Below are 24340 nucleotides of genomic sequence, written 5' to 3'. Positions count from 1 at the left end.
TGTGTGAGTGCCATCCAACCCATCCATTAGCTCTGTTCGAATGAATGTGATCATTCCCCACCCAAACACTAGGCCTAGATCACAAAATCCAGTGTGACCCATAAGTCAGGTAGACCACACCAAACAAAAAATTGGAGGACACGGGGGAGGTGGATGCTCACCATTGAACTTCCAAATGGAACGTGGGGTCCACCGTGTCACATAATGACATCCAATCCATTCATCATGTGTGCCCCACCAGGATGAAGGGACACACCTGAACTCAATGCATTCCAAAACTAGGCCGGCCAAAACAAGTGAATGTCAAAGATTTTAGGCGCGATTATACACTGTTCCCTGCAGTGAGGTCCGCCTGCGTTTTTTATATGGACGATTCTTGGGATGTGCACTCCCATGAGAAGGCACACGCACCAGATTCTGTTGACAGATGCCTTAAATCTATCTTTTTTGGGTCTCTCGACCGGTCGTGGCCTGCTCGACTCAAAGTCCAGTGACCTGGGTTTTTTAGTGTCCGGGCCACTCAACCAGTTGAGGGGACTGGTCGAGTGGGTTGCTCGACCAGACGAGGCCCTCCTTCGACTAGTCGAGGCTACGCAGATCCTGCGCGGACTACGTAAATTTGAGGCGGTTTCCGGACTTTTCTAGACTAGGTGCGTAAGTGGAATTTCCTAAACTATAAATAGGGGTCCCTAAGGCTATTCTAAGGTATTCTAAAGCTTTCTAAAAGTTTTCCAAGGGTTCCTAAAGGGTTCTAGGGTTATCAAGGGGTGTAGCAAGGGTGAGATTCGAGATTGTTCGAATCAGGTAAGTCCTCTCTCTTGTAATTTCTTTTCATAGTGGATTTCTGTCGCTTTGTGCCGTGGTTTTTTCCCACAAGGGTTTTCCACGTTAAATATTTGTGTTCTCTTGTGATTATGTGATGTTATTGGATTGCTATCCTAGATCTAGATCTGTGTGATTTCGCAGTACAAATCCCCAACAAGTGGTATCAGAGCAATCGTTGGGGCACAGATCTGAATCTGTAAGATTAGTAATAATGGGAAACAGCAAGTTTGATATTGAGAAGTACTCAGGCAAAAATAATTTTAAGTTATGGAAGGTTAAGATGATTAGCCAGTTAACCAAGCAAGGCGAGATTAAGGCTCTTGAGGAGCGGAAATCTACCATGAAAGATGATGAATGGGAAAACCTTGATAGTAATGCTTTAGCCTCTATCCGTTTATGTCTCACGGATAAGGTTCTCTATAATGTTTTGAGAGAAAAAACTGCGGCTAGTTTGTGGGCGAAGTTAGAAAACATCTATGCAAAGAAGTCCTCTGAAAATCGCCTACACTTGAAGCTATACTGTTATACCTTCAAGATGGCAGAGGGTGGAGATCTAGAAGCCCATATCAGTAACTTTAATAAATTGATGTGCAAATTGCTGGATATGGAGGAAGTGGTCAAAGATGAAGAACAGGCATGTATATTGTTGAATTCTCTTCTTGCATCATATGAGTCTTTCAGGGACACGATGTGCATCGCAAATAAAACCCTAAGTGTTGACGCCGTTATCTCAGCCCTTCAAGGGAAGGCTATGAGAAAGCTAAACGGCAACATGAGAGCATCTTCCGATGCACTGATTACGAGGAAAAGAGATTTTAAGCAAGGTACAGGACCTTCAAGACCTATATCCAAATCCAAGGGCAAGGGTCAAGGAAAATTAAAGTGTTGGAATTGTGAGTTGTCTGGACACATGAAGAAGGATTGTAAAAATCCTAAAACGAAGAAAGAAAATTCAGCGGCTTCTTCCAAGGAGGCCAATATGGTCACATCTAATGAAGAATCAAGTGGTGGTGATGTTCTGTCTGTTTCCATGATTGGTTACTTACACGACAATCATAAAGACAAGTGGATACTTGACACAGGAGCATCTTATCACATGACTCCTCATCGGAGTTGGTTTACCAGTTACAAGGAATGCGATGGTGGACAGGTTTTTATGGGCAATGACAATGCCAGTAATGTTATGCTTATTGGTACGGTGAGCATCAAGATGTTTGATGGGATGGAGCATACCTTGACTGACGTCAGGCACGTTCCTGATATGAAGAAAAGTCTGATTTCTCTCGGTGCACTCGAGGCTATAGGGTGCAAGTTCACCAGTATTGATGGTGTCCTTAGAGTTTCAAAAGGGGCACTCGTGGTTATGAGAGCGCAGAGGCACGAAAACCTTTACAGGTTGATTGGGAGCACTTCAGCAGGTGGAGCGGCAGCAGCTATTGCAGACTCCACGTCTCTACTTATGTGGCATGCTCGTCTGGGCCACATGAGCAAGCGATGCATGAAGGTACTTTCTGATCGATGTTTGATTCCAGCTTTTAAAAATTCTGATTTATATATATGCGAGTATTGTATATATGCTAAACAATCTAGATTGTCTTTTAAGTCTGGAAAACATGTTTGTAAGGGGGTGCTTGATTATGTGCACTCGGACATATGGGGGCCATCGCCAGAAGTTTCCATTGGGGGGTCCTCATGGTCTGTTTCATTCATTGACGATTACTCCAGGAAAGTTTAGGTTTACTTCATGAAACGTAAATTCGAAGTTTTCACCATATTCAAGCAATGGAAGACAATGGTAGAAAAACAGTCAGGGCGAAAAATAAAGATTTTAAGGACTGACAATGGTGGAGAATTTACTTCCACTGAGTTTAATGATTATTGCAAAGATGAAGGGATCATTAGGCACAACACAGTGTGTCACATGCTCGAGCAAAACGGTGTGGCTAAGCGAATGAATCGGACTCTCCTAGAGAGGGTCAGATGCATGTTAAGTAATGTTGCGTTGGGCAAGGACCTATGGACTGAGGCCATTAACACGGCTTGTTATTTGGTGAACCGGTTTCCTTCAACGGCAATTGAATGTAAAATCCTAGAGGAAGTATGGAGTGGTCAGAAAATCGACTACTCAGATCTACGCATTTTTGGTTGTGAAGCTTACTCTCATGCACCGTCAGTTGAGAGAAATAAGCTAGACTACAGGGCCAAAAAGTACATCTTTGTTGGCTATGGCATTGGTGTGAAAGGTTACAGTTTATTCGACAAGGTCACACGCAAGGTCATCACTAGCCATGACGTCAAATTCGATGAAAGCTCTCTATTTCGCAAGAATGATCAAGAGGAGCAAGAGGAACCAGAAAGGGTAATCGTAGACGTCCAGATTGACACAGATGATACTCAGGCAGAGACAGATGCAAAAATAGAGGTACAGGATCAGGTGGAGCAGCCACCTATGAGAAGGAACCCACCGCGTGATCGCAGGTTACCGGCAAGATACAAGGACGGCTCTAATATTGCATATGCCCTCATTACAGATGAGGGAGACCCGTCTACTATTCAGGAGGCTTTTGATGAGCCTAATGCAAAAAAGTGGAAGGCGGCTATAAACGATGAGATGGACTCGTTATACAAAAATCACACACGGGAGCTGGTGGAGCTTCCTATGGGCCGAAAAACGATCGGATGCAAGTGGTTATTCAAAAGGAAACAAGATAGATACAAAGCTAGATTGGTAGCAAAAGGGTTACGCTCAGAGAGAAGGAATCGACTTCACAGAGATATTCGCGTCGGTGGTTAAGCAAGTATCTATCAGATTCGTGTTGGCAATGGTTGCCCAATACGATCTCGACCTGGAACAGATGGACGTGAAGACTGCATTCCTGCACGGGGAACTGGAAGAGCAGATCTACATGAAGCAACCAGAGGGTTACGAAGTTAAAGGGGCAGAGAAAAAGGTTTGCGGGTTAATGAGGTCGTTGTACGGCCTGAAATAGTTGCCTAGGCAGTGGTATAAAAAATTTGATTCTTTCATGATAAGTCAGAAATTTACTCGGAGTGAATACGATCACTATGTTTATTACAAGACACTGAGTGATCGAAAATTCATCATCCTAGTACTGTATGTTTATGATATGTTGATCGTCTGTCATGATATGTCTGAAATCAACATACTGAAGACTCAGTTATCGGAGACATTCGAGATGAAAGATCTGGGGGCTGCAAAGAGGGTTCTCGGCATAGATATTCATAGAGACAGGAAGAAGAGCAGGCTTTGGTTATCACAGGCAGAATACCTTGAAAAGGTATTGATCAAGTATGGGATGGACCAAGCAAAGCCGGTGAGCGTTCCCCACGCGGTTCACTTCAAGCTTTCCTCAAAACAATATCCTAAATCAAATAAGGAAAAGCAAGTTATGTCTCATGTGCCTTATTCGAATGCAGTTAGCAGTTTAATGTATGTCATGATCTGTACAAGACCAGATATTTCACAGGCAGTCGGTGTTGTGAGCAGATACATGTCAAACCCCGGTAAGCAATATTGGGAAGCGGTGAAATGGCTACTTCGATACATTCGAGGTACGAAAGACTACGTTTTAACTTTTGAGAAAACAGAGACAAAGTTGGTAAGGTATGTGGATTCCGACTACGCAGGTATAGATTTCAGGAGGTCTACTTTAGGATACTCGTTTGTACTAACGGGTGGAGCAATCAGTTGGATGTCAAAGCTTCAGTCCGTGATGGCTCCTTCCACGACCGAAATAAAATATATGGCAGTAACGGAAGCGTTTAAAGAAGGTGTTTGGCTCAAAGGCATGATAAATTAGTTGGGACTTCAGCATGAGGCCATGCCGGTTAACTGTGATGGCGAAAGCGCTATTAATTTGGCTAAAAATTTTGTTTATCACTCACATACTAAACACATTGATATTCGTCACCACTTTATCTGACAGGTGCTTGAGGAAGGAGGCGTAACACTAGAAAAGATTCACACTAGCATGAATCCAACAAACATGCTCACCAAGGTCGTTCCTATAGAGAAGTTCAAGTTCTGTACAACTTCTCTGGGCTTGGCGATGGCGTAAAAGAAGGACGAAGTGTGCACGAGAAGCGTTGATTGAAGCTATGATATGATGCAGAGATAAGAGAAGATGGCAGCAAGCTACACGGTTGAAGATTGAAGGGATGGTGGAGATTGTTGACAGATGCCTTAAATCTATCTTTTTTGGGTCTCTCGACCAGTCGAGCGTCTGGCTCCACCGGTCGAGTGGGCAGCTCGACTTGTCAAGGCCTGCTCGACTCAAAGTCCAGCGACCTATGTTTTTTGGTGTTCGGGCTGCTCGACCAGTTGATGGGATGGCTCGACCGGTCGAGCGGGTTGCTTGACCAGTCAAGGCCCTCCTTCGACTAGTTGAGGCTACGCAGATCCTGCGCGGACTGCGTAAATTTGAAGCGGTTTCCGGACTTTTCCGGACTAGGTGCATAAGTGGAGTTTCCTAAACTATAAATAGGTGTCCCTAGGGCTATTCTAAGGTATTCTAAAGCTTTCTAAAAGTTTTCCAAGGGTTCCTAAAGAGTTCTAGGGTTATCAAAGGGTGTAGCAAGGGTGAGATTCGAGATTGTTCGAATCGGGTAAGTCCTCTCTCTTGTAATTTCTTTTCATAGTGGATTTCTGTCCCTTTGTGCCGTGGTTTTTTCCTGCAAGGGTTTTCCACGTTAAATCTCTATGTTCTCTTGTAATTGCGTGACATTATTGGATTGCTATCCTAGATCTAGATCTGTGTGATTCCGCAGTACAAATCCCCAACAGATTCGCAGTTTGTATTCTACATAGACATCAAGGATACGCCCAACGCAGCTCGAACTTATGGTAATTGTGATCATTCCCCTTCAAAGAAAGCATTTCGATCGAAAGAAAAAACGCCTTTGAAGATGAAACAACTACTTGCAGAAATCAAAATGAGGTGAGAATATGAATATCCATACCAGATGCGATGGCAATGAGGGAGAGAGGGAAGGCGGGGAGATTCGAGGAGAGGCGATCGAGGGCTTCTGTCGCCGACCAGACAAGGGTCTTTTCTGGGCTCAGCGTCTCGTTCAGCAGCTTTGAGACCTCCGGAATTAGGGTTTCCATCTCTCTCCTTTCTCTTCCGAGGATCTGAGCGCTGTTGGGGGGGGAGAAAAGGGGGAAGAAAAGGCAGAAGAAGGGAAATTGGAGCGAAGAAAATATGGCGGGAAAATGTTTTGAAGATCGGTTTCTATTTTCGCTCCATCGAGCGAGTACAGAAACGATATATGTCTCCCGAGAAATGCACGGCGCGCCCGAGCTGATACGGACGCGAATCTCGCAGATGAAGGGAACCCGTGCCAAAAAAATAAAATGTGGGGGCCACCGTGATGTTTGCGTCCGTCATATATCCACTCCGTTCATCATCTGCACCAGCTCATGTGAGAGGGTGAGCCCAAAAATCAGACCAACTAAAAACTCAAGTGGGCCACACCACAGGAATCGGCTGGGATGGGGACGTCCACCGTTGAAACATTCCTGGACCACCATGATATTTATTTGCCATCTAGCCCGTTCATAAGGTGAGCCCCACCGGGATGAATGGCAAAACCAAATATCGGGCCACTCATAAGCTTGGTTGCACCAGGATGAAGGGAAAATCCCAATATCGGTCTGACCAGGATGATGGTCCACTTCTTTCGTCTGGAAGGTACGGCAGTAAATGGAACTGTGTGGATGGCATCCATGGATTATCGCCCCTACGCTGGCTGAATAGGGAAGTAGGCCCAACAGGGCCATGTTGTGCAAAATCCAAGCCGTCCGAAAGGCCAGCTCCACCTCGAAATTCATCAAGGTAAAAATCGCTTTGATCCACCCATCGAGCTGGTTGCCCCGTGTCTGTAGAAATCACACTGATCAAAAAATCATAACCATCCAATTGATGACTATGAAGCAGATGGCTAAAACCAATAGCCAGTGGTCCAAATTCCAAGCACTTCGGTTCGGTGAACAGTTGGTTCAGCAATTGGATAGTCTATATTACTGTTTATACCTGGCCATGTGCAGTGAGAATCCACCACACTTGTATAAATGACGGTAGAAAAGTTACTCGCTCCAGGAAATATTCATTTTATGTGAAATCCAAAATGCGTATTAAGTAAGCCTAAACACACCACTCGACTTGAAAAAGCTCGATTCGACTCGGTTTTGAACTAAGTTCGAGCCGAGTCGAGCTGATCTTTTTAGCTCAAAAAAATTTTGAACTGAATTCGAGCTTGGCCGAACTCGACTCGACTCAAATTGAACCCTAACTTGAATCGAACTCAAATTGGACCAGTTTAGTGACTCGGTTATTTTGATATTGATGTTGCTCACCAAGTGTTTGATGAAATTGCTCAACAAAGTGTTGGATGGTGTAAGGAAGGTATGTATATGAAAGAAATATTCTTTTTTTTACTTTTCTTGATTTTGACCTTGCCTACAAGGTGTTTGATTAAATATATGTAAAATTGTTGTTGCTGTTTTACGTACAGTGAGAATTTGAATATGCAATTCATGTGTTTGTAAAAATGTTGCAGGCAAACTCAACTCGAACTGGCCCGAGCTGGGTCAGCTAGTGGCCGAGCTGAGTCAAGCTCGACTCGTGTACACCTCTACTCATGAGAGTTCCAACACAGAGGTCATGGGTTCGGATACCACTGTGGTGTGTGTATGTAATTAAAAAATAAAAATAAAAATAAAAACACACCACATGATCCAAACTGTCCAATCTCAGTTGCATATGGGTGAAATATGAATTCCAAAGTCTCATCTAATATGATTAATGTCAAATATAACAGTTAACAGTCTCTTTTTAACAGTCAACTCTAATAAAAGTTAAGCGTAAAGAAAAGAAAAGAAGTTATTGATAATACTGAAAAGATAATAGGCTTTACAATGGGTGGCTCTCTGCTTGGATTTTGAACCAATTTGGCTAATTTACGAGTGCTATGCCTATTCAAAATATTCATTTTGCTTTACTGGGCTTTGCTCACTGCCAGCCTTAGAAGTAGGACTGGCCTGCCAAAATCAAATTTTTAAATAGGCCTAGCCTAATGGCCCGGCTTGAAACAGTTCAAAATTGGAGCGAGGCAAACCCAGGCTCGACCGTTGACAGCCTTACTTAGAAGGGAGGGGCTTGTTTTGCATGCAGCATGAAGAAAAACGGTATTTATCAAAAACTCTTTTTAAAATTGTGACAGATTGCCATAGGATTGGGGTAGCAATGGACGCCCAATCACAACCGATAAGCCATGGCTTGGCCCAACCTGGCCCTGGCCCTGCCTTTTAAGACTGGGCCAAGCAACAAATAAAAAATCAAATGATCAAGTGCCCCACACCTTAGATACAATCCTGATTTTCAAGCCCAAGCCCAGCACTTGAGCTAAGTTTAGAGCCCAGACCTTGGCAAGATGGAGGAGATATAACTGTGCCCCAGGCTCTGTGGGGCCTACGGAGATGTCCGTGACAAATCCACTCTGTCCATCTGTTTTGAAAGACTACAATAGAACAGGATTTTAAAAATCAGGTGGGCCACACCAAGCAAACAGTGGGAACAGAAACTTCCACTGTTGAAACGTTCCTGGAGATGACCATGATGTTTATATGTGCACTATTTCCTATGGTGTGGTCTTCTTGAGCTACGGATCTGTTTTATTTTTGGGCTCATGTCCTAAAGTAAGCTGTCGAAACGGATGAACGCAATGGATGGCCCCACAGTTGGGACCACCACCCAATCCTCTTCCACTACTTCCTATACATGTGCCAAACGAGTTAAGGCAACGGCACTGTTGATCCGGTGGCCCATGAGCAAAATTACAAAACTGGATAAATCTGATTGTCTTAAGAGTTTGCCTGGTTGAATTCAGACCACAATCTAACCATTAATTTTCAAAACTAATGATCAGGACATGCCCCATCCGCTAAATGGCCTACCAGATCAGCTGCCCAGGTACACCTCTCCATCTAGGGGTGTACACGAACCGAGCTAACTCGGTTAGCTTGCTCGACTCGGCTCGAAAAAGCTCAATTCGACTTTGGTTCGAAGCTGAGTTCGTGCTGAGTCAAGCTGATTTTTTCAGCTCGAAAATGAGTTCGAGCTGAGTTTGAGCTGGCCCAGCTCGACTCGACCCAGATCAAACCCAACTCGCATCAAACTCAGATCGAACCAGTTCGGTGACCTGGTTACTTTGATATTGATGTTGCTCAAATATCCTTTTTTTTCTTATTTTTATGTTGCTTATAAGGTGTTTGATAAAATACTCGTAAAGCCATGGCTATTATTTTACATACAGTGAAATTTTGAAGGTGCAGTCCATGTGTTTGTTAAAATGTTGAACAAGAGAACTTGGCTTGATCTTGGCTTGAACTGGCCTAAGCTGTTGACCGAACCAAGCAGAGCTGGCCAGTTAAGCTCAAGGATCGAGCCGAGCTAAGTTCGAGTTGGGGTCAGCTAGTGGCCGAGCCGAGTCAAGCTGAGGCTAGCTCGACTCGGTTCAACTCGATGTACACCCCTATCTCCAACATGAATTCGCAGGAATCATCCCCACCATTGAGAATTATTATGGTAGATGGGAAAGAAACAATACGTTTCATCCATTTTTACAAATCATTTTATGGCTTGATCCCAAAAATGAGAGGGATATAAATCCCAAGTGGACCACACCACAGGAAAACAATATTGATTGGATATCCACCATTAAAATCCTTCTAAGGCCCACTATACTGTTTATTTGACATCCAATCTGTTGATTAGGTCATACAGACCTAGATGAAGGGAAAAAACAAAGATCAGCACTTTTATGGTCCCCAAAATTTTTTTAATGGTTGACGTTCATTCAACACTATTTCCTGTAATGTGATTCACTTGAGATTTGGATATACCTTATTTTTGGTCTCATATGCTAAAATGATCTAGAAAAATAGATGGACGGCATGGATGAAACACATACATCATGGTGGGGCCCACATAGCACCGACCACCAGCCATTGGCTGGTGGCAGGGGGAGTGGCCAATCCGTTTCCATCTTTCACTGGACACGTGGCAAACTATGTGAAATCAAGTCCATTCATATAGAGGTTTTAGCTATATTTCTTTTCTTTTTCCGGCGTATACTCGCACACATCATACAGTACTTCAGTATTAAAACGCAGCTTGTCTACCATTGAGCCATGGGTTAGAACCCAAATAATTATTTTTATTTTCAAATGCTCAAGTATCAGACGGGAATGATTGTCCATTAAAAGTAGTACTTTTATTAAAACTAGCCATGGTGGTGCCCTGCATATGGGCAGACTTGAATGGCACATCAGTACCCTGCTACGTGATGTGGAGAGGTCACACTATGTTACAGTCCTACATATATATCATCTTATTCTCACCTTACACATGGATATGCAATGCGATGATATATGTGAGGTTGCATGTGTTTGAGTCAAATGAATGCCTTTGATTTTAAGTTGCATGATACTCAAGCGGCGTATGACACTTGATATGCAGGCACTCCTAAATTGTACAAGTGCATACATTGACTCGAGTTAAATCTACTAAATTGTGATACCTACTGTTAGCAATTGGCAGGGCTCAGATCGTGATCCTGACTAAATAATTCTAGCTTCTGAATAATGGATGCATGACCGCTGCTATATTCATCTTTTACCCGATCATTAGGGGCCCATTTGGATACCACCGAATAAGTTACTTTTTCTACTTGCAGCATTAGATAAGTAACTTATTTGAGATAAGAATGTTTGGTTTATGATTAATTATTAGTAACTTTTTTACTTAAAAGTTAATCACTTTGGTTTAATAAATAGAAACCAAGATAAGTCATAATTGTAGCTTAAGTAACTTACGATCCAAACACCCTCTAAACGTCTAGATGATCAAATTAGTAATTATTTTATTCATAATACATTCAAGGTGGGATCATATGGTATGCCAATGGAAGTTTAGAAGTATATGGAAGGCATCGAGTTATTTTGATTTTCAAAGTTGTTTAATGACTATAACATTGAAGAAAATGCCAAATAAATGAAGTATTATGGTGCTTATAAGAATAAATAAGACATACAAACATACACTATCATTGGAATAACTTACAAGCTATACTTTGTTTAATGATTGTAACATTTTTAAAAAATAAAAAATAAAAAATGCTAGATAAATAGAGATAGTATTATGATACCTACTTGCAAGAATAAAGAAGACATACAAACGTGCACTATCATTGGATTAACTTGCAAGCTATACTAAGGAACTTTAAAATTGAGTTATTAAGCAAAGATTAAAGCATTGGGAGAATATATCAGAAAACCAATTTAATTTCATACTAGAGAGATCTATTACTTGAGATATTTTTCCATCGTAGAAATTGATAAAGAACTAAAAAAGAGTCCAAGAGAGTTGGTCTCGCCAGTGTAAAGAAGGAAATTAGTCTCGTGTAAAGAACGAAATGGATCACGTATGTTGATATAAGGATATACAGGAGGGAGTTTTTCACCATACCAAAATTGTGAATTTACAGCCGATCAGATCCATCGAAAAACCAAATTGACGATGGATTCGATCCGTCGTAGTATGACAAGTCGCAAGAAACCACAGATAGAATCCGTCGCCACTTTGTGATGGCAGATTTACGCCGTCGCAAATTGGGACAGATCCAACCGTCCCACAAATTAAAAACCTGTCACTGCGAAAAAACCCATGTGAATTATTTGTCATTATAAACTTTTGCAACAGGTTTCGTCCGTCGCTGGAATTAGTATAAGCGACGGACCTCATTCGTCGTTGATTTGGGACTTGTTCAGAAATTAGCGACGGATTGGGTCCGTCGCTAAAATCTGCAAAAAAATTATTGTATCAGATTTTCTTTAAAAAAAGATCTATTACACCTAATAGTCATCCAAAAAAAATCACATGATTGTTTAATAAGAAAAATTTTCCACAATTTTTCGTTATTTTCAGTTTTTTTTTTTTTTCAAAATCTAATTCTTTTTTCAAAATTTTCAACTTTATTCAATTTTCTTTTATTTCAAAATTTTGATTTTTATTAAATCACGATTTTTTTTCAAAATCTCAAATTTTCTCAAGCATTGTTAATTTTATTATTATTTTTTTAATTTCTAAACAAATTTTTTTAAACTTCTCAATTTTGTTTTTCATGTGTTATCATAAAGAATTTAAATATTAGTTTTAAGCAAAAAAAATCCTCTCAATTAATATAAAAACAAAATTAAAAAATAGTTGCATTCAATCAATTAATACAAAAATAATATTAGATACAAATAAATACAATTAAACCACAAATTATATTAAAAAATAATTCTTCGATTACAATAAAACAAAATTTCACCATATTCAAAAAAAAAAAAAAACATGTGGTAGGGGTAAATGTCAATTTACGAAGGACCTTAATCTGTTGCACAAGCAACTAATCCGTAGCGAAATGTTATTTATGAGGTAATTTGCGACGGACCAAAATCCATCGCTAAATGATTTTTAGGCAGTAATTTGCGACAGACCAAAGTCAAATCCATCATGAATATCATTTTAGCTACTAATTTTCATCCATCGGTAAATCCCACCACTTTAATCGCCATAATTTCCATAAAAAAGTTGTGCATGATGGACATTTTCTGTTACCGACACTAATCCCGTTGTTAAACTAAGCTTTTATTGCAACGAACCAAATCTGTCACAAAATCACAATTGGCTTGGTGAGGAAACATGTGAGGACCATTAGTCCGTCAGACTAATTCCGTCACTAAATCTCACCACTTTAACCGGCAAATTTCCATAAAAAGTGCACAACGAACTAATTCCATTGTTAAACCAAGCTTTTATTGAGACGGAGCAAATCCGCCACAAAATCATGATTTTGGCTCACAAGCAACAAATGTGAGGACCATTAGTAGAAAATTAAGTGAATTCTCAATTGCAAAGTTTGCACTAAGGATTGACATAAGCCTGTACATTTTTACATTTGTTATGAGTGGTTAATGGGGCATTTATAAGAAGAGATTCAATGATGTATGTTATTTGCAGATAGCATAATTTTGATAGACAAGGAGATAGGTATGGAGTAAAGATAAAGCTAGATTTTATATCGGGGTGATTTAGAATCTAAAGAATTTAAAATTATTTAGACTAAAATAAAGTATATGGATTGCAATTTTAGTAACAATAAAAGTGGCAATGAGGAATTATTTTAAATTCTTGGTCAAAAAGTTTCTCAAAATGACTATTTTCAATATCTTGGGTCGACAATTCATAAGAGTAAAGAGCTTTAAAAGGATGTCGCCCATGAAATTCTAGTGGGATGAAAGAAATAGAGACGTGCCTCTAGAGTTTTATGTGATTGTTGTGTATAACTCAAATTAAGCCATAAGACCAACCATGTGTTAAGGGATAGGATGCCGGCAAAGATACAACATGTAGGATGAGTATAGTTGAAATGAAGATTTTGAGACGGATGAGTGACAAAACAAAGAATGATAAAATTATAAATAAATGCATTTGAGGGGATTTTTAGAGCAACATTAACATGTAATAAGATAAGGAAAAGTAGAATTAAATGGTTTGGTCATGTGTAACAAAAACTAAGAAAATGAACTTGTTAGAAGTTTATTTGATTTGTGGGTCTAATGGAGTTGGGAATGGTTTGTGGCTCTGTTTGAATGTTGTAGGGTCTACTACTTCAAGATGATTCTGGGATGGCATGCTTAAGGTAGAAGGCCGTGAGAATGGAGTGACTGAGGAAAGTTTTGGCGCACCATATCCTCATTATCTCCGTGTTGCGGCATTGTCCTCGTTATATCCATGCTGCAACTTTGAATTCGTGTTCACTTTGATTTTTTACTACACCATAGGTACATGAGGGTCATTTATTTGTTGCAGCACCCAACCAAATGGATGTACACCTATTGCTGCTTTGATCGACAGTTACAAGTGACGAGCTCCCACCTAAAAAAAAAAACCCCCTGTTAGGAGTTGGCACAAGTTGAATGCTAAAATCTAAAAGAATATGTTCAAGGGTAGAAGGAAAAGACTTAATAATGTTGTTGATATCTTAAATCTATAAACAACAGGGTTTGTCGATGCCGTCGACAGACTACTTGATGCTATCGAGCGGTGGTGAATGCCATCAACAAATGCTCAATGCCATAAGAAAAATCCATGTTTTGCGCTGAAATGTTTTGGTGTTTTACTCGATGTCATTGAAGGTGTTCGATGCCATTGACAAATCGTTGATGCCATCAAATTCTTATCAAAGGTACTATCAAGCGCACATGCAGATTGTGTAAGTGTGGGATCTGTCTCCTATTTTGATTGTGATACTATATGGTGTTATATATATCGGGTGTAATCGGGATTTGTATAGTAGAAGAGTTCTGGGCTTTTTAATTCGTTCTTAAGGGTTTCAAGGGCATAACTTAGGCTTGTGAAGTGAATTCGAGGCTTATTCGAATTAGTAACACTGTATCTCTTGTATTTCTGCTTTCATAGTGCATTAATCGTCTCTGTGTCGTGGTTTTTTCCTGAAAAGGTTTTTCCACGTAAAATTCGATTTGTTTGTGTTTGGACTTGATTGTGTGATTGTTAGTCTTTGCTTGATTCAACTTTGTGTGCTTCTACAGTTCCCCAACAAATGACCCAAGGTTTAATAGAAATCATGCCCTTAATAGAGTGGAATGAGGAAAAAGGATCCATGTAGCCAACTTTAGTTAATTGAAATAAGTCTTGGTTGATGATAATACATATCTAAGTTAAGAAATGTAATTTACACAATTCAAAATTAGGGGTCTACATGAATTGAGTTAGCTTGGTTAACTCGCTCGACTCAACTCGAAAAAGCTCAATTCGACTCGGTTCGAAGATGAGTTCTAGCCGAGTCGAGCTGATTTTTTGAGCTCGAAAAAATTTCGAACCGAGTTCGATTGAGCTTGCCCAAGATTGACTCGACTCAGATCGAACCCCAACTTGAATCGAACTCAGATCGAACTAGTTCGGTGACTCGGTTACTTTCATATTGATGTTGCTCGCCAAGTGTTTGATGAAATGACTCAACGAAGTGTCGACTAGTAGCAAGGAAGGTATGTATATGAAACAAATACCATTTTTCCTTGATTTTGATGTTGCCTATAAGGTGTTTGATGAAATAATTATAACCAAATGTTGTTGTTTTACATACAGTGAGAAATTGAAAGTGCACCGCATGTGTTTATGAAAATGCCACGAAGGCTCAATTTTGGCTCGAACTCGGCTTGAACTAGCCCGAGCTGTTGACCGAACCGAGCCGAGCCGAGCTGGCCAGTCAGGCTCGAGGATCGAGCCGAGCCGAGTTCGAGCTGGGGTCAACTAGTGGCCAAGCCGAGTTGAGCTGAGACCAGCTTGACTCGGTTCGACTCAGTGTCCCCCCTATTTGAAATACATCTCTTTCAAGTATGCAATTTCTAAGTAATTTTCATGTGCAGCAAGAGTATTGAACCACTTCCGCCTGGGTTTACCATCTCCTGCGGCCTGGACCTCCTGGTTTACCCAGTGGTTAGCACAGATTGGAATCCTCTACAGCACCTGCCTCTATGAAATACAGATTGGAATCCTCTACAACACCTGGCTCTAAGATATACCTAAGTTCTACGGAGCTACTGTTGTATATGTAAAATCTACTCCGTCCATCAAATTCTGTATTCAAATCTACGCCCCGATGACAAAACATTAGCCAGATCTACATTTCAGGTGAGCCACAGCACAGGAAACAATGAGGATGGGAAACCAATTATAAGTTTGTGCACGAGGCCAACATACCAACATAGTTGTGTATCTTTCATCAAACCATTAATGGATGAAGCGAGGATGCAAAAATCAGTCAGATGCAAACTCAGTTGATCCACTGCACACGAACTCAATAGGTTTTAAGAGCAATTTTCACTATTTCCATCGGTGTGGCCCAAAAGAGCTTTTCACTTGATGATCTCTAGTTTCTACGGTTAAAATAACGTTCCTCACCTAATGGACGGAGTGGATTTACATACGCAACACGGTGAGTACTCAAAAGAAGCTTGCGTGTTTTCCTCGCGTAAAGAAATCGCTGGGGCCGATTCCGACCCCAGTAAAAGCGCCACAAAACACCCCGGCGCATGTTAGGATAGTCGGCAATCCTACGCCTGCCGCCAAGATTTCCCGGCCAAAAGCAAAGAGGCCGATCCCACGTGGAAGAAGGCCAGCCATTTTGACTAACATGCACGCAACGGACAATACCTACCTAGCCACGACCTTGACACGTGCCTTCCATGCACGTAACCTCCCAAGCTTATATAAGCAGACTCCAGAACCTCCTCGTTGCAAAACCGTCAAGAGGCTTTCTTACTGTGAGACTTCTGCTCGAAAATGCCGGGTCTGACGATTGGCGACACCATTCCAAACCTGGAAGTCGACTCCACCCATGGCAAAATCAAGCTACACGACTTCATAGGAGATAGCTGGATTATCATCTTTTCTCACCCAGGTATATACACGCAGCTTCAGTGTATAAAATTGAACTGCTTACACTGAGTTTTCGGTGTAAATGTTTTTAGAGGAGGTCGTCTTAAGTCCAACCGTCTACCCAGTGGAGTTCTTCCAACCTGTTGCATGCATGCGACATCTGATCCGTCTAATAGGTTGGTCCCACCATGAGAAACACCTTGTGCAACAATCAGCCCTATCCAACCATTTAAGTGGACCACGCTTGTATTTTGTTATCTATCAACGGCTATACATTGTTTCTTTAGTATGGCCTACATGATGAGTATGTTTGAATGATTTTAGAACGGGTAGATCTTCCATGTGGGTCCCACCAACTGGACAGGTTGGATGTGATGCACACATGATAGGTTGGAAGGTATCCGCTGGGCGGGCGGTAACTGTCCGTCCAACCGATTAGACTCGAGACCTTCTGTTTAAAGATGATACATGCAACGGTTGTTTGGCGAGATTGCACTGAAAGTACCGTTTGATTCATGGACCGTGTAGGTCTACTATTCAGCTGCTATTTACACCCCTAAATTTTTTTGTGTACACCTTTTATTTACTCTTGGTAGAAGAATAGCAACTTCTGGTAGTGGTTCACTATTAAAGATGCCGGTTTCCTCTGCAACATTTGTAGAATTATTTTCTTCTACAGCTACATGTGTGGTGTACGACGTGATGTATGCATGAAATCCATTCCATTCATCACGCGAGCCCCCTTATGTTCTCCTTGGAGGCCAAACATCAGGCCGATCCAATATCGGGTGGGCCACACCATTTAAAATCATTCCTAGAACTTCTAAAATCATGTGATAATGTCCACCTGAGTTTTGGAATGGCTTGATTTTTTGGGGTGTCCATCCATCCATGTGGGGTGCATCTTATGAATGGATTGGATGGCGTGCAAAAAACAAGGTGGGCCCCACACAATCTTGAAGGTTTTAATAGTGGGTGTCTCTATCCAAACCGTTCCTGGTGGCGTGACCAACCTATGTTTTGGGTCAAACTGAATTTTGGTATGATGAGTGGATTTTAAGAGGCACGCCTTATGGACGGAGTGGATTTCGGCCTTGTAGAACAAGCATTTCCACAAAGGTTGTAGAGATGGGCCATGATCCAGAAGTAAATCTGGTTCAGTGATCAGGTGGACCATCTTATTTCATCATCGTTGACCATTGATTTAACATGGTATGATATGCAGGGGATTTCACCCCTGTATGCACGACGGAGCTCGGGAAGATAGCGGCTTACGCCGAAGAGTTCGTGAAGCGAGGGGTGAAGCTCTTGGGCCTGTCATGCGACGATGTTCAATCTCACAACGAGTGGATTAAGGACATTGAAGCATACACTGTAAGATTTCTCTGAAGGTTTTACATTAATCGACTAGGACGAGTTTCGACTCCTGAGTGAACTCGAACGAGTTCCAACTCGGCTGAGTTCTGGCAAGTGAGTTTCCTTTATGTGGTTTAAAATGCATGCATGCAGCCAGGGTGCAAGGTGAAGTATCCGATAATAGCGGACCCGAAAACGGAGGTCATCAAGCAGCTCAACATGGTGGACCCGGATGAGAAAGACTCCAGTGGAAACCTGGTCCCATCTCGAGCTCTGCATATCGTCGGACCCGACAAGAAGGTTATATGGAACTTTTTTCGCCATCCTGGCTATTTCGGTTTGGTTTTTATGTTTTTTAGTGTTGTTAGTCATATGGGTACACGTGCAGATAAGCACCCTTTGCACGCTCAGCACATGTGCCGGTCTGCCACTTGTGTGGGACATCTGAGCCATTCGCAAGGTGCAACTCACTGCTCAGATATGGTATTAAAAAAAAAAGGGCTTCAGTCCACTTGGTGGGCCACCCATGGACAAGGAATCGACACGTGTACGGCGTCCAATTTCGTGCCACGGTGAGGCATGCATTGTGCTAGATGTCCTACACGTGGCATGTTTGGAAGAGGTTAGCACATGTGCTGTGTAAAGCTGCTAGGGGTCCAATCAACCTCTATCTCCGCCATGGTGGGTCCCAGTCACTTATGGTGGGGTGCCATGAGCCGTACTTCACGGACCGAAATAGTCTATTTTTACCTATTTTCTAGAGTGCGTAAAACAACCAAGCCCTTCGTGGTTCACCATGTTGTATGTGTAAAATCCATTCCGTCCATCAGCTCAAAACCATTATTTGGACTGTGCATGAAGTATATGATCTCCATTAAAAACTCATATGTAGGCCACACCGATGGGAACAATGTAAAATAGCTCTCAAAGCCCTAAGTTTACACGGTGTGGCTCGCCTGAGTTGCCGAGTCTATATGAGGCTGACTTTTGCACATTTTCATCATCCTTGTGAGTTACACCTGATGAAGAAGGAGTTTGATGGAAGATGCAGTGGCAGCCCCACTTGGAAACCTATGGTTGGCATCTCATCCCCGTTGTTCTATGGGGCGGAGGCTATCTGAGTGGTGGATCTAGCTGAATTTTGGCCCTCTGGCCCACCGTAAACTATAGAAACAGATGGACGGAATGGATTTTACCTGTGGAACACAGTGGGCCCAAATACACAAATCTAGAGCTGTATACAAGTTGAATCCAAGCTCGGCTACGCCAGCAGCCAACCCTAGCTCGAACTTTCACTCAGTCCTTTAGCCTTGACTAGCCAGCTCAACTCGGTTTAATCAGCAACTCCGGCCAATTTGAGCCGAGTTTAAGCCTATCTGACACTTTTTCAAACACATAGTGTATCTTCAATCTCCCGTGCTTTAAATGCAAAACAATATTAACACTTTACAAACATCTTATCAAATATTTAACGAGCAATATCAAGATTAAGATATGGGATCAATTCTACAATATAGTATATATATATTTTTTTCGTAGTGATTTATTTCTTCAATCTTTACTTAAATGCCTATTTCAATAATATACATGACAGCAGTAAAAAAAGAAAAAAACAACACTTCGTCGAGTTATTTTATCAAACACTAAACCAGCAACATCAAGATTAAAATAATCAAGTTATCAAGCCAATTCAAGCTGAGTTTTCAGCAAGCTTGAACTAAGCTTGAATTTTTTTTTAGCTCCAAAAACCAGCTCAACTAGATCCGAATCTAGTTACGAGCTTAGGCGGGCTTTTTTCGAGTAGAGTGAGTAGACCCAGCAAACTTTGCTCTCGTACAACTCTACACAGACTTGGGTGCATCTGAATAGAACTCAGTCAACATAGGCTTGGGTGCATCTGCATAGAACTCAGTCCGCGTGGCCTGCGCCCGGTGGTATATCACACCACTCTTCTCGCGGTCGTAGCCGAATGAGTCGGGCGAGTCACCAAGTGAAAAAACCACACCCACGACTCAGTTGTGTCTAGAATCTACAGGAAGCCGAGTCAGGACGAGTTACCGAGTCAAAAAACCACACACCCAAATCGTGTGAGTTGTGACTGAACCTGAAACTGAATGAGTTGGGTCAAGTCACTTGAGTCAGAAAAGCACAGCTCAGGCCAGCTGAGTTCACCGTTCGGGCCTAGTACATCGCAACCCCTCCATTATCCTGTCCGGTCATGCTATACTGCTCCACTTATGTATCACTAATTTCATTGGTGGGAGTGCGCAGGTTAAGCTAAGCTTCTTGTACCCAGCTTCAACAGGGAGGAACATAGACGAGGTGTTGAGGGTGGTGGAGTCCCTCCAGAAAGCAGCTAAGCACAAGGTGGCTACTCCAGCTAACTGGAAGCCTGGAGAGCCTGTTGTCATTTCACCCAGCGTCTCCAACGAACAGGCCAAGGAGATGTTCCCTCAAGGCTACACAACTGTTGATCTTCCCTCCAAAAAAGACTACCTCCGTTTCACCAACGTTTGAAAAAAGAAGAAGAAGAAAGCTCTCTTTCTGGGTTTTATGTCTGTTTTGGATTGTGAAGAACAATGCTTACTGCTAGTATGGTTTATGTAGTAACGTATGTTTATGTATGAAAATACACTTGTATCTATTTAAATGTTTAGGTGTTCTGTTACTTTGCGGTATGCAGAGTAACCTATTACTATCACCTTAATGTGGTGTAAAACTCACATCATAGCCATTTTACCATTGGTTGGATTGATAGGGGTTTGGTGAGGTGCGGTGACGTGGCAAATTTCTGTGGGCCTTACCATGATGTATGTGTTATAGCCACACTATCCATAGAGATCTTTTCAGGAGAGCCTTAAAAATGAGGCAGATCTGAAGCTCAAGTGGACCACACCATAGAAATTAAGCAGTGGGGATTGAACCCCAAACATCAAAAACTTGTTGGGGTCCACAAGTTTTTGGATGAAGCTGAGTGGTAATAATTCTATGAACGGTTTGGATGGAATGTAAACAATACGGTCAGCTCCAGTAAGGTTTCAATGGTTGACGTTGCTGTTCCCACTGTTTTGTTGGTGCGGCCCATCTGAGTTTTGGATCTGAGAATCCTGTCCTATCGTGGTCTTTCAAAACAAATGGACAGAGTGGATTTGTCATGGAAATCTCTGTGGACCCCACACAGCCCTGGGCAATCCGTTCAACAGAGAGCACCAAGTTCAGCAGATTTACAACCCTGATTCAGCAGAGTTACAACCACGTTTCAACAGAGAGAACCAGATTCAGCAATAATGCAGCGGCTAGATTGTTCTTCATCCAGCAAGTAAACATCATTCCTGTTTGTTTGCTACAAGTCCCTGATTAAATGGCCAACTCAATCCAGCCGCAAATTCCAAAATTGTCCAAGGACAACTATGAGAATTGGTGCATCCAGATGAAAGCACTATTTGGGTCCCAAGATTTATGGAAAATTATTACCGATGGGTATGTAGAACCCACAACGGAAGAAGAAGCTCTCTATACTGCTGATCAAAGGGCGGTCCTCAAATATCAAAGAAAGAAGGACAAGAAGACTCTGTTTCTTGTCTATCAAGGGTCTATCAAGGGTTGGATGAGTCCACCTTTGAACGGATCGCTAAAGCGACAACATGCAAGCAAGCATAAGAGATTCTTAGCGCAATCTTCAAAGGAGTTGATCGTGTGAAGAAGGTTCGTCTCCAAACTTTTAGAGCCGAATTCGAGACCTCACACATGAAGGAAGGTGAGACCATTTCTGATTTTTTCTCAAGGTTACTTGTTATTGTTAACAAATTGAAAAGAAATGGTGAAAAGATCGAAAATGTACGGGTTGTTAAAAAAGTACTTCGATCTCTCACAACCAAATTTGAGCATGTGGTTGTTGTCATAGAAGAATCAAAAGACTTGAAAAATCTGTCCATTGAATTGATGGGATCGTTGCAAGTACACGAGCAACGAATGCAAAAGAACGCGGGTTTAATGCTTGAACATGCCTTAGAGTCTAAGTTTACTCTAAAGAATGATCCTACACAACGAGGGGGCCGTAACACTAGCAATCATGCAAGAGGCAGAGGGCGTGGATGTTATCCAAGCCAATTACAAAATCAACAAAAGATTATCAATTTCCGTGGAAGAGGGAATGGTAGAAGTCGATCCATGCGTGGACGTGGAAATACAAAAAATATTCAATATTATAATTGCAACAAGTTCGGCAATTATGCTTCAGACTGCTAGAGCAAACCAGTAGATCAAGATGAGCATTCTAATTATGCAGAAGTATCAAATCATGAAAAAGAAGACTCCACACTTCTTCTTGCACAAGAAGAAGCATGTGATCAACATAACGTGTGGTATCTCGACTCTGGTGCGAGTAACCACATGTGTGGAAAGAATGAGTTGTTCGTGGAACTGGCAGAAAATGCTCGTGACAATGTGAGTCTAGGAGACTCATCAAAAGTTCCTGCAAAAGGTAAAGGAAAACTTAAAATCTATCAAAAGAATGATGTGCCGAATTTTATCTCCAATGTGTATTACGTAACAAACATGAAAAGTAACATCCTCGGTATCGGTCAACTCCTTGAGAAGGGGTATGTCATATACATGGAAAACCATTCCCTCTCTATAAGAGATGCACACGGTAGACTTGTGGCTCAAGTCCAAATGGCGAAGAATCGCATATTTCCGCTCCATATTAACACAAAGGCTGAAAAGTGCCTCTATGGACTCGTAAAGAATGATTCATGGAGATGGCATCTTCGCTTTGGACATCTCCATTTCAGTGGCCTTAAACTCTTATCCTCATCAAGTATGGTGCATGGCTTGCCGGCTATTAAAGCTACAGAACATGTGTGAGGCGTGTACACTCTGCAAGCAACAAAGGAACTCCTTCCCAAGTGAAGTGTCCAAAAGAGTAAAAGAACCACTTCAATTGGTTCACACTGATATTTGCAGACCACTTGAAACACCCTCTCTTGGAGGTAATAAATACTTTATTACCTTCATTGATGATTTCAGCAAAAGACTTTAGGTGTATTGCATTAAAGAAAAATCTTCTGCTTTCACTATTTTAAAATTTTTCAAAGCTCGTGTTGAAGTTGAAAGTGGTCACAAAATTAAAGTACTCAGATCTGACAGAGGTGGAAAATACACTTCAAAAGCATTTCGAGATTATTGCAGGGAACAAGGCATCAAGCAGCAACACACTACAGCCTACACGCTACAACGGAATGACATTGCGAAACGAAAGAACCGCACCATCCTCGACATGACAAGAACCATGCTCAAAGAGAAAGTTCTGTCAAAGAGCTTCTGGGTAGAGGCAGTTGCATGTGCTGCCTACTTGCTTAATCGATGTCCAACCAAGAGCGTAAGAAACATGACACCACAAGAGGCATGGAGTGACTACAAACCGAGCGTGGCGCACCTAAGGATCTTTGGGTGTGTCGCCTACACTCAAGTTCCAGAAGCAAGAAGAAGAAAGCTTGATGATCGTGGCGAGAAATGCATCTTTATTGGCTACAGTGAAGAGTCAATGGCATACAAACTCTACAACGCACTAACCAATAAAGTGGTGGTGAGTAGAGTTGTAGTATTCTGCGAGGAAGAAGCCTAAAAATGGAACGAGGAAGATTCGGCCAAAGAAAATCTAGTCGAGGTTGAAGAACATGAAGAAGATAAGCATGAGAACTAGGAACAGACACCTGCAACACCCTCTTCCGCTGAACCGTCTGTATGCAGAAGTCCAGCCATATGTTCCATCTCATTTGGAAGTATTTCATTAAATCAAAATTTAGCCAGCATGTCTTCATCTAATTCTCCTTCACCCTTGGCTCCTATCAAAATGAAGAGCCTAAACGATATCTACATCGAAACTGAGAAAATAAATTTATTCTGCTTGTATGTGGACCACGAGCCTCTTACATTTGAGGAGGCTATAGAAGAAGAATGTTGGAGGATGGCTATGGAAGAAGAGATCCATGCCATTGAGAAGAACAATACATGGGATCTGACTTTACTTCCTCAAGGCCAAAGAACTATTGGCGTCAAATGGGTATACAAGATCAAGCGAAATGCTGATGGTGAAATTGATCGCTACAAGGCAAGGCTCGTAGCAAAGGGTTACAAACAGAAATACGGGGTGGATTATGAAGAAGTCTTCGCTCCTGTTGCTCGCCTTGACATTTTAAGGATGATTATCTCTCTTGTAGCCCATCATAGTTGGATGATCTACCAACTAGATGTGAAATCTGCATTCCTGAATGGAATTCTAGAAGAAGAGATCTATGTTGACTAGCCTGAAGGTTTTGTTGTTCAAGGGGAGGAACACAAAGTGTATCGACTGAAGAAAGCCCTTTATGGGTTGAAGTAGGCTCCTCATGCTTGGAATGCACGCATCGACAACTATCTTCAAGAGAACGGCTTCGCCTAATGTTCATATGAGCATGCAGTCTACATCAAGAAAAATGTTCATGGCGACATCCTCATGGCATGCCTATATATTAATGATCTGCTGTTCACAGGAAACAGTCAGGCGTTGTTTGAAGAATTCAAGCATGCTATGTTCAATGAATTCGAGATGACTAATGGTGGATTGATGTCCTTCTTCTTGGGCATCGAAG

At 41.7% G+C, this 24340-nt stretch overlaps 2 protein-coding genes across 3 annotated transcripts in view; one reads left to right on the top strand and one right to left on the bottom strand.

Moving 5' to 3' along the window:
- The window catches only part of LOC131225158 (uncharacterized), a 30898-nt gene extending 24729 nt beyond the window's left edge, over nucleotides 1-6169 (bottom strand). The window contains exon 1 of one of the 2 annotated variants that reach the window (XM_058220620.1): nucleotides 5806-6169. In XM_058220620.1, the coding sequence (XP_058076603.1) occupies nucleotides 5806-5953 (148 nt within the window). In that variant the 5' untranslated portion in view covers nucleotides 5954-6169. The remainder of the gene's footprint in view (nucleotides 1-5805) is intronic. The other variant, XM_058220619.1, reaches the window with a different exon arrangement.
- Nucleotides 6170-16208: 10039 nt separating this feature from the next.
- Nucleotides 16209-20431, top strand: LOC131225642 (1-Cys peroxiredoxin). Its single transcript, XM_058221207.1, has 4 exons — nucleotides 16209-16374; nucleotides 17578-17726; nucleotides 17862-18008; nucleotides 19980-20431. Exons 1-4 carry the CDS (start codon nucleotides 16257-16259, stop codon nucleotides 20223-20225), a joined length of 660 nt encoding a protein of 219 aa, XP_058077190.1. The 5' UTR covers nucleotides 16209-16256; the 3' UTR covers nucleotides 20226-20431.
- Nucleotides 20432-24340: the final 3909 nt, after the last annotated feature.

Source organism: Magnolia sinica, chromosome 14, assembly GCF_029962835.1.
Source record: "Magnolia sinica isolate HGM2019 chromosome 14, MsV1, whole genome shotgun sequence".
In the NCBI taxonomy this organism is placed as follows: domain Eukaryota; kingdom Viridiplantae; phylum Streptophyta; class Magnoliopsida; order Magnoliales; family Magnoliaceae; genus Magnolia; species Magnolia sinica.
This window is presented reverse-complemented; position numbering and strand designations above follow the sequence as displayed.

Coding starts and splice junctions, on each gene's coding strand:
- LOC131225642 (XM_058221207.1), top strand. CDS start 16,257: ATGCCGGGTCTGACGATTGGCGACACCATTCCAAACCTGGAAGTCGAC. Junction 17,727..17,861: donor AGGACATTGAAGCATACACT/GTAAGATTTCTC, acceptor GCATGCATGCAG/CCAGGGTGCAAGGTGAAGTA. Junction 18,009..19,979: donor TCGTCGGACCCGACAAGAAG/GTTATATGGAAC, acceptor GGGAGTGCGCAG/GTTAAGCTAAGCTTCTTGTA.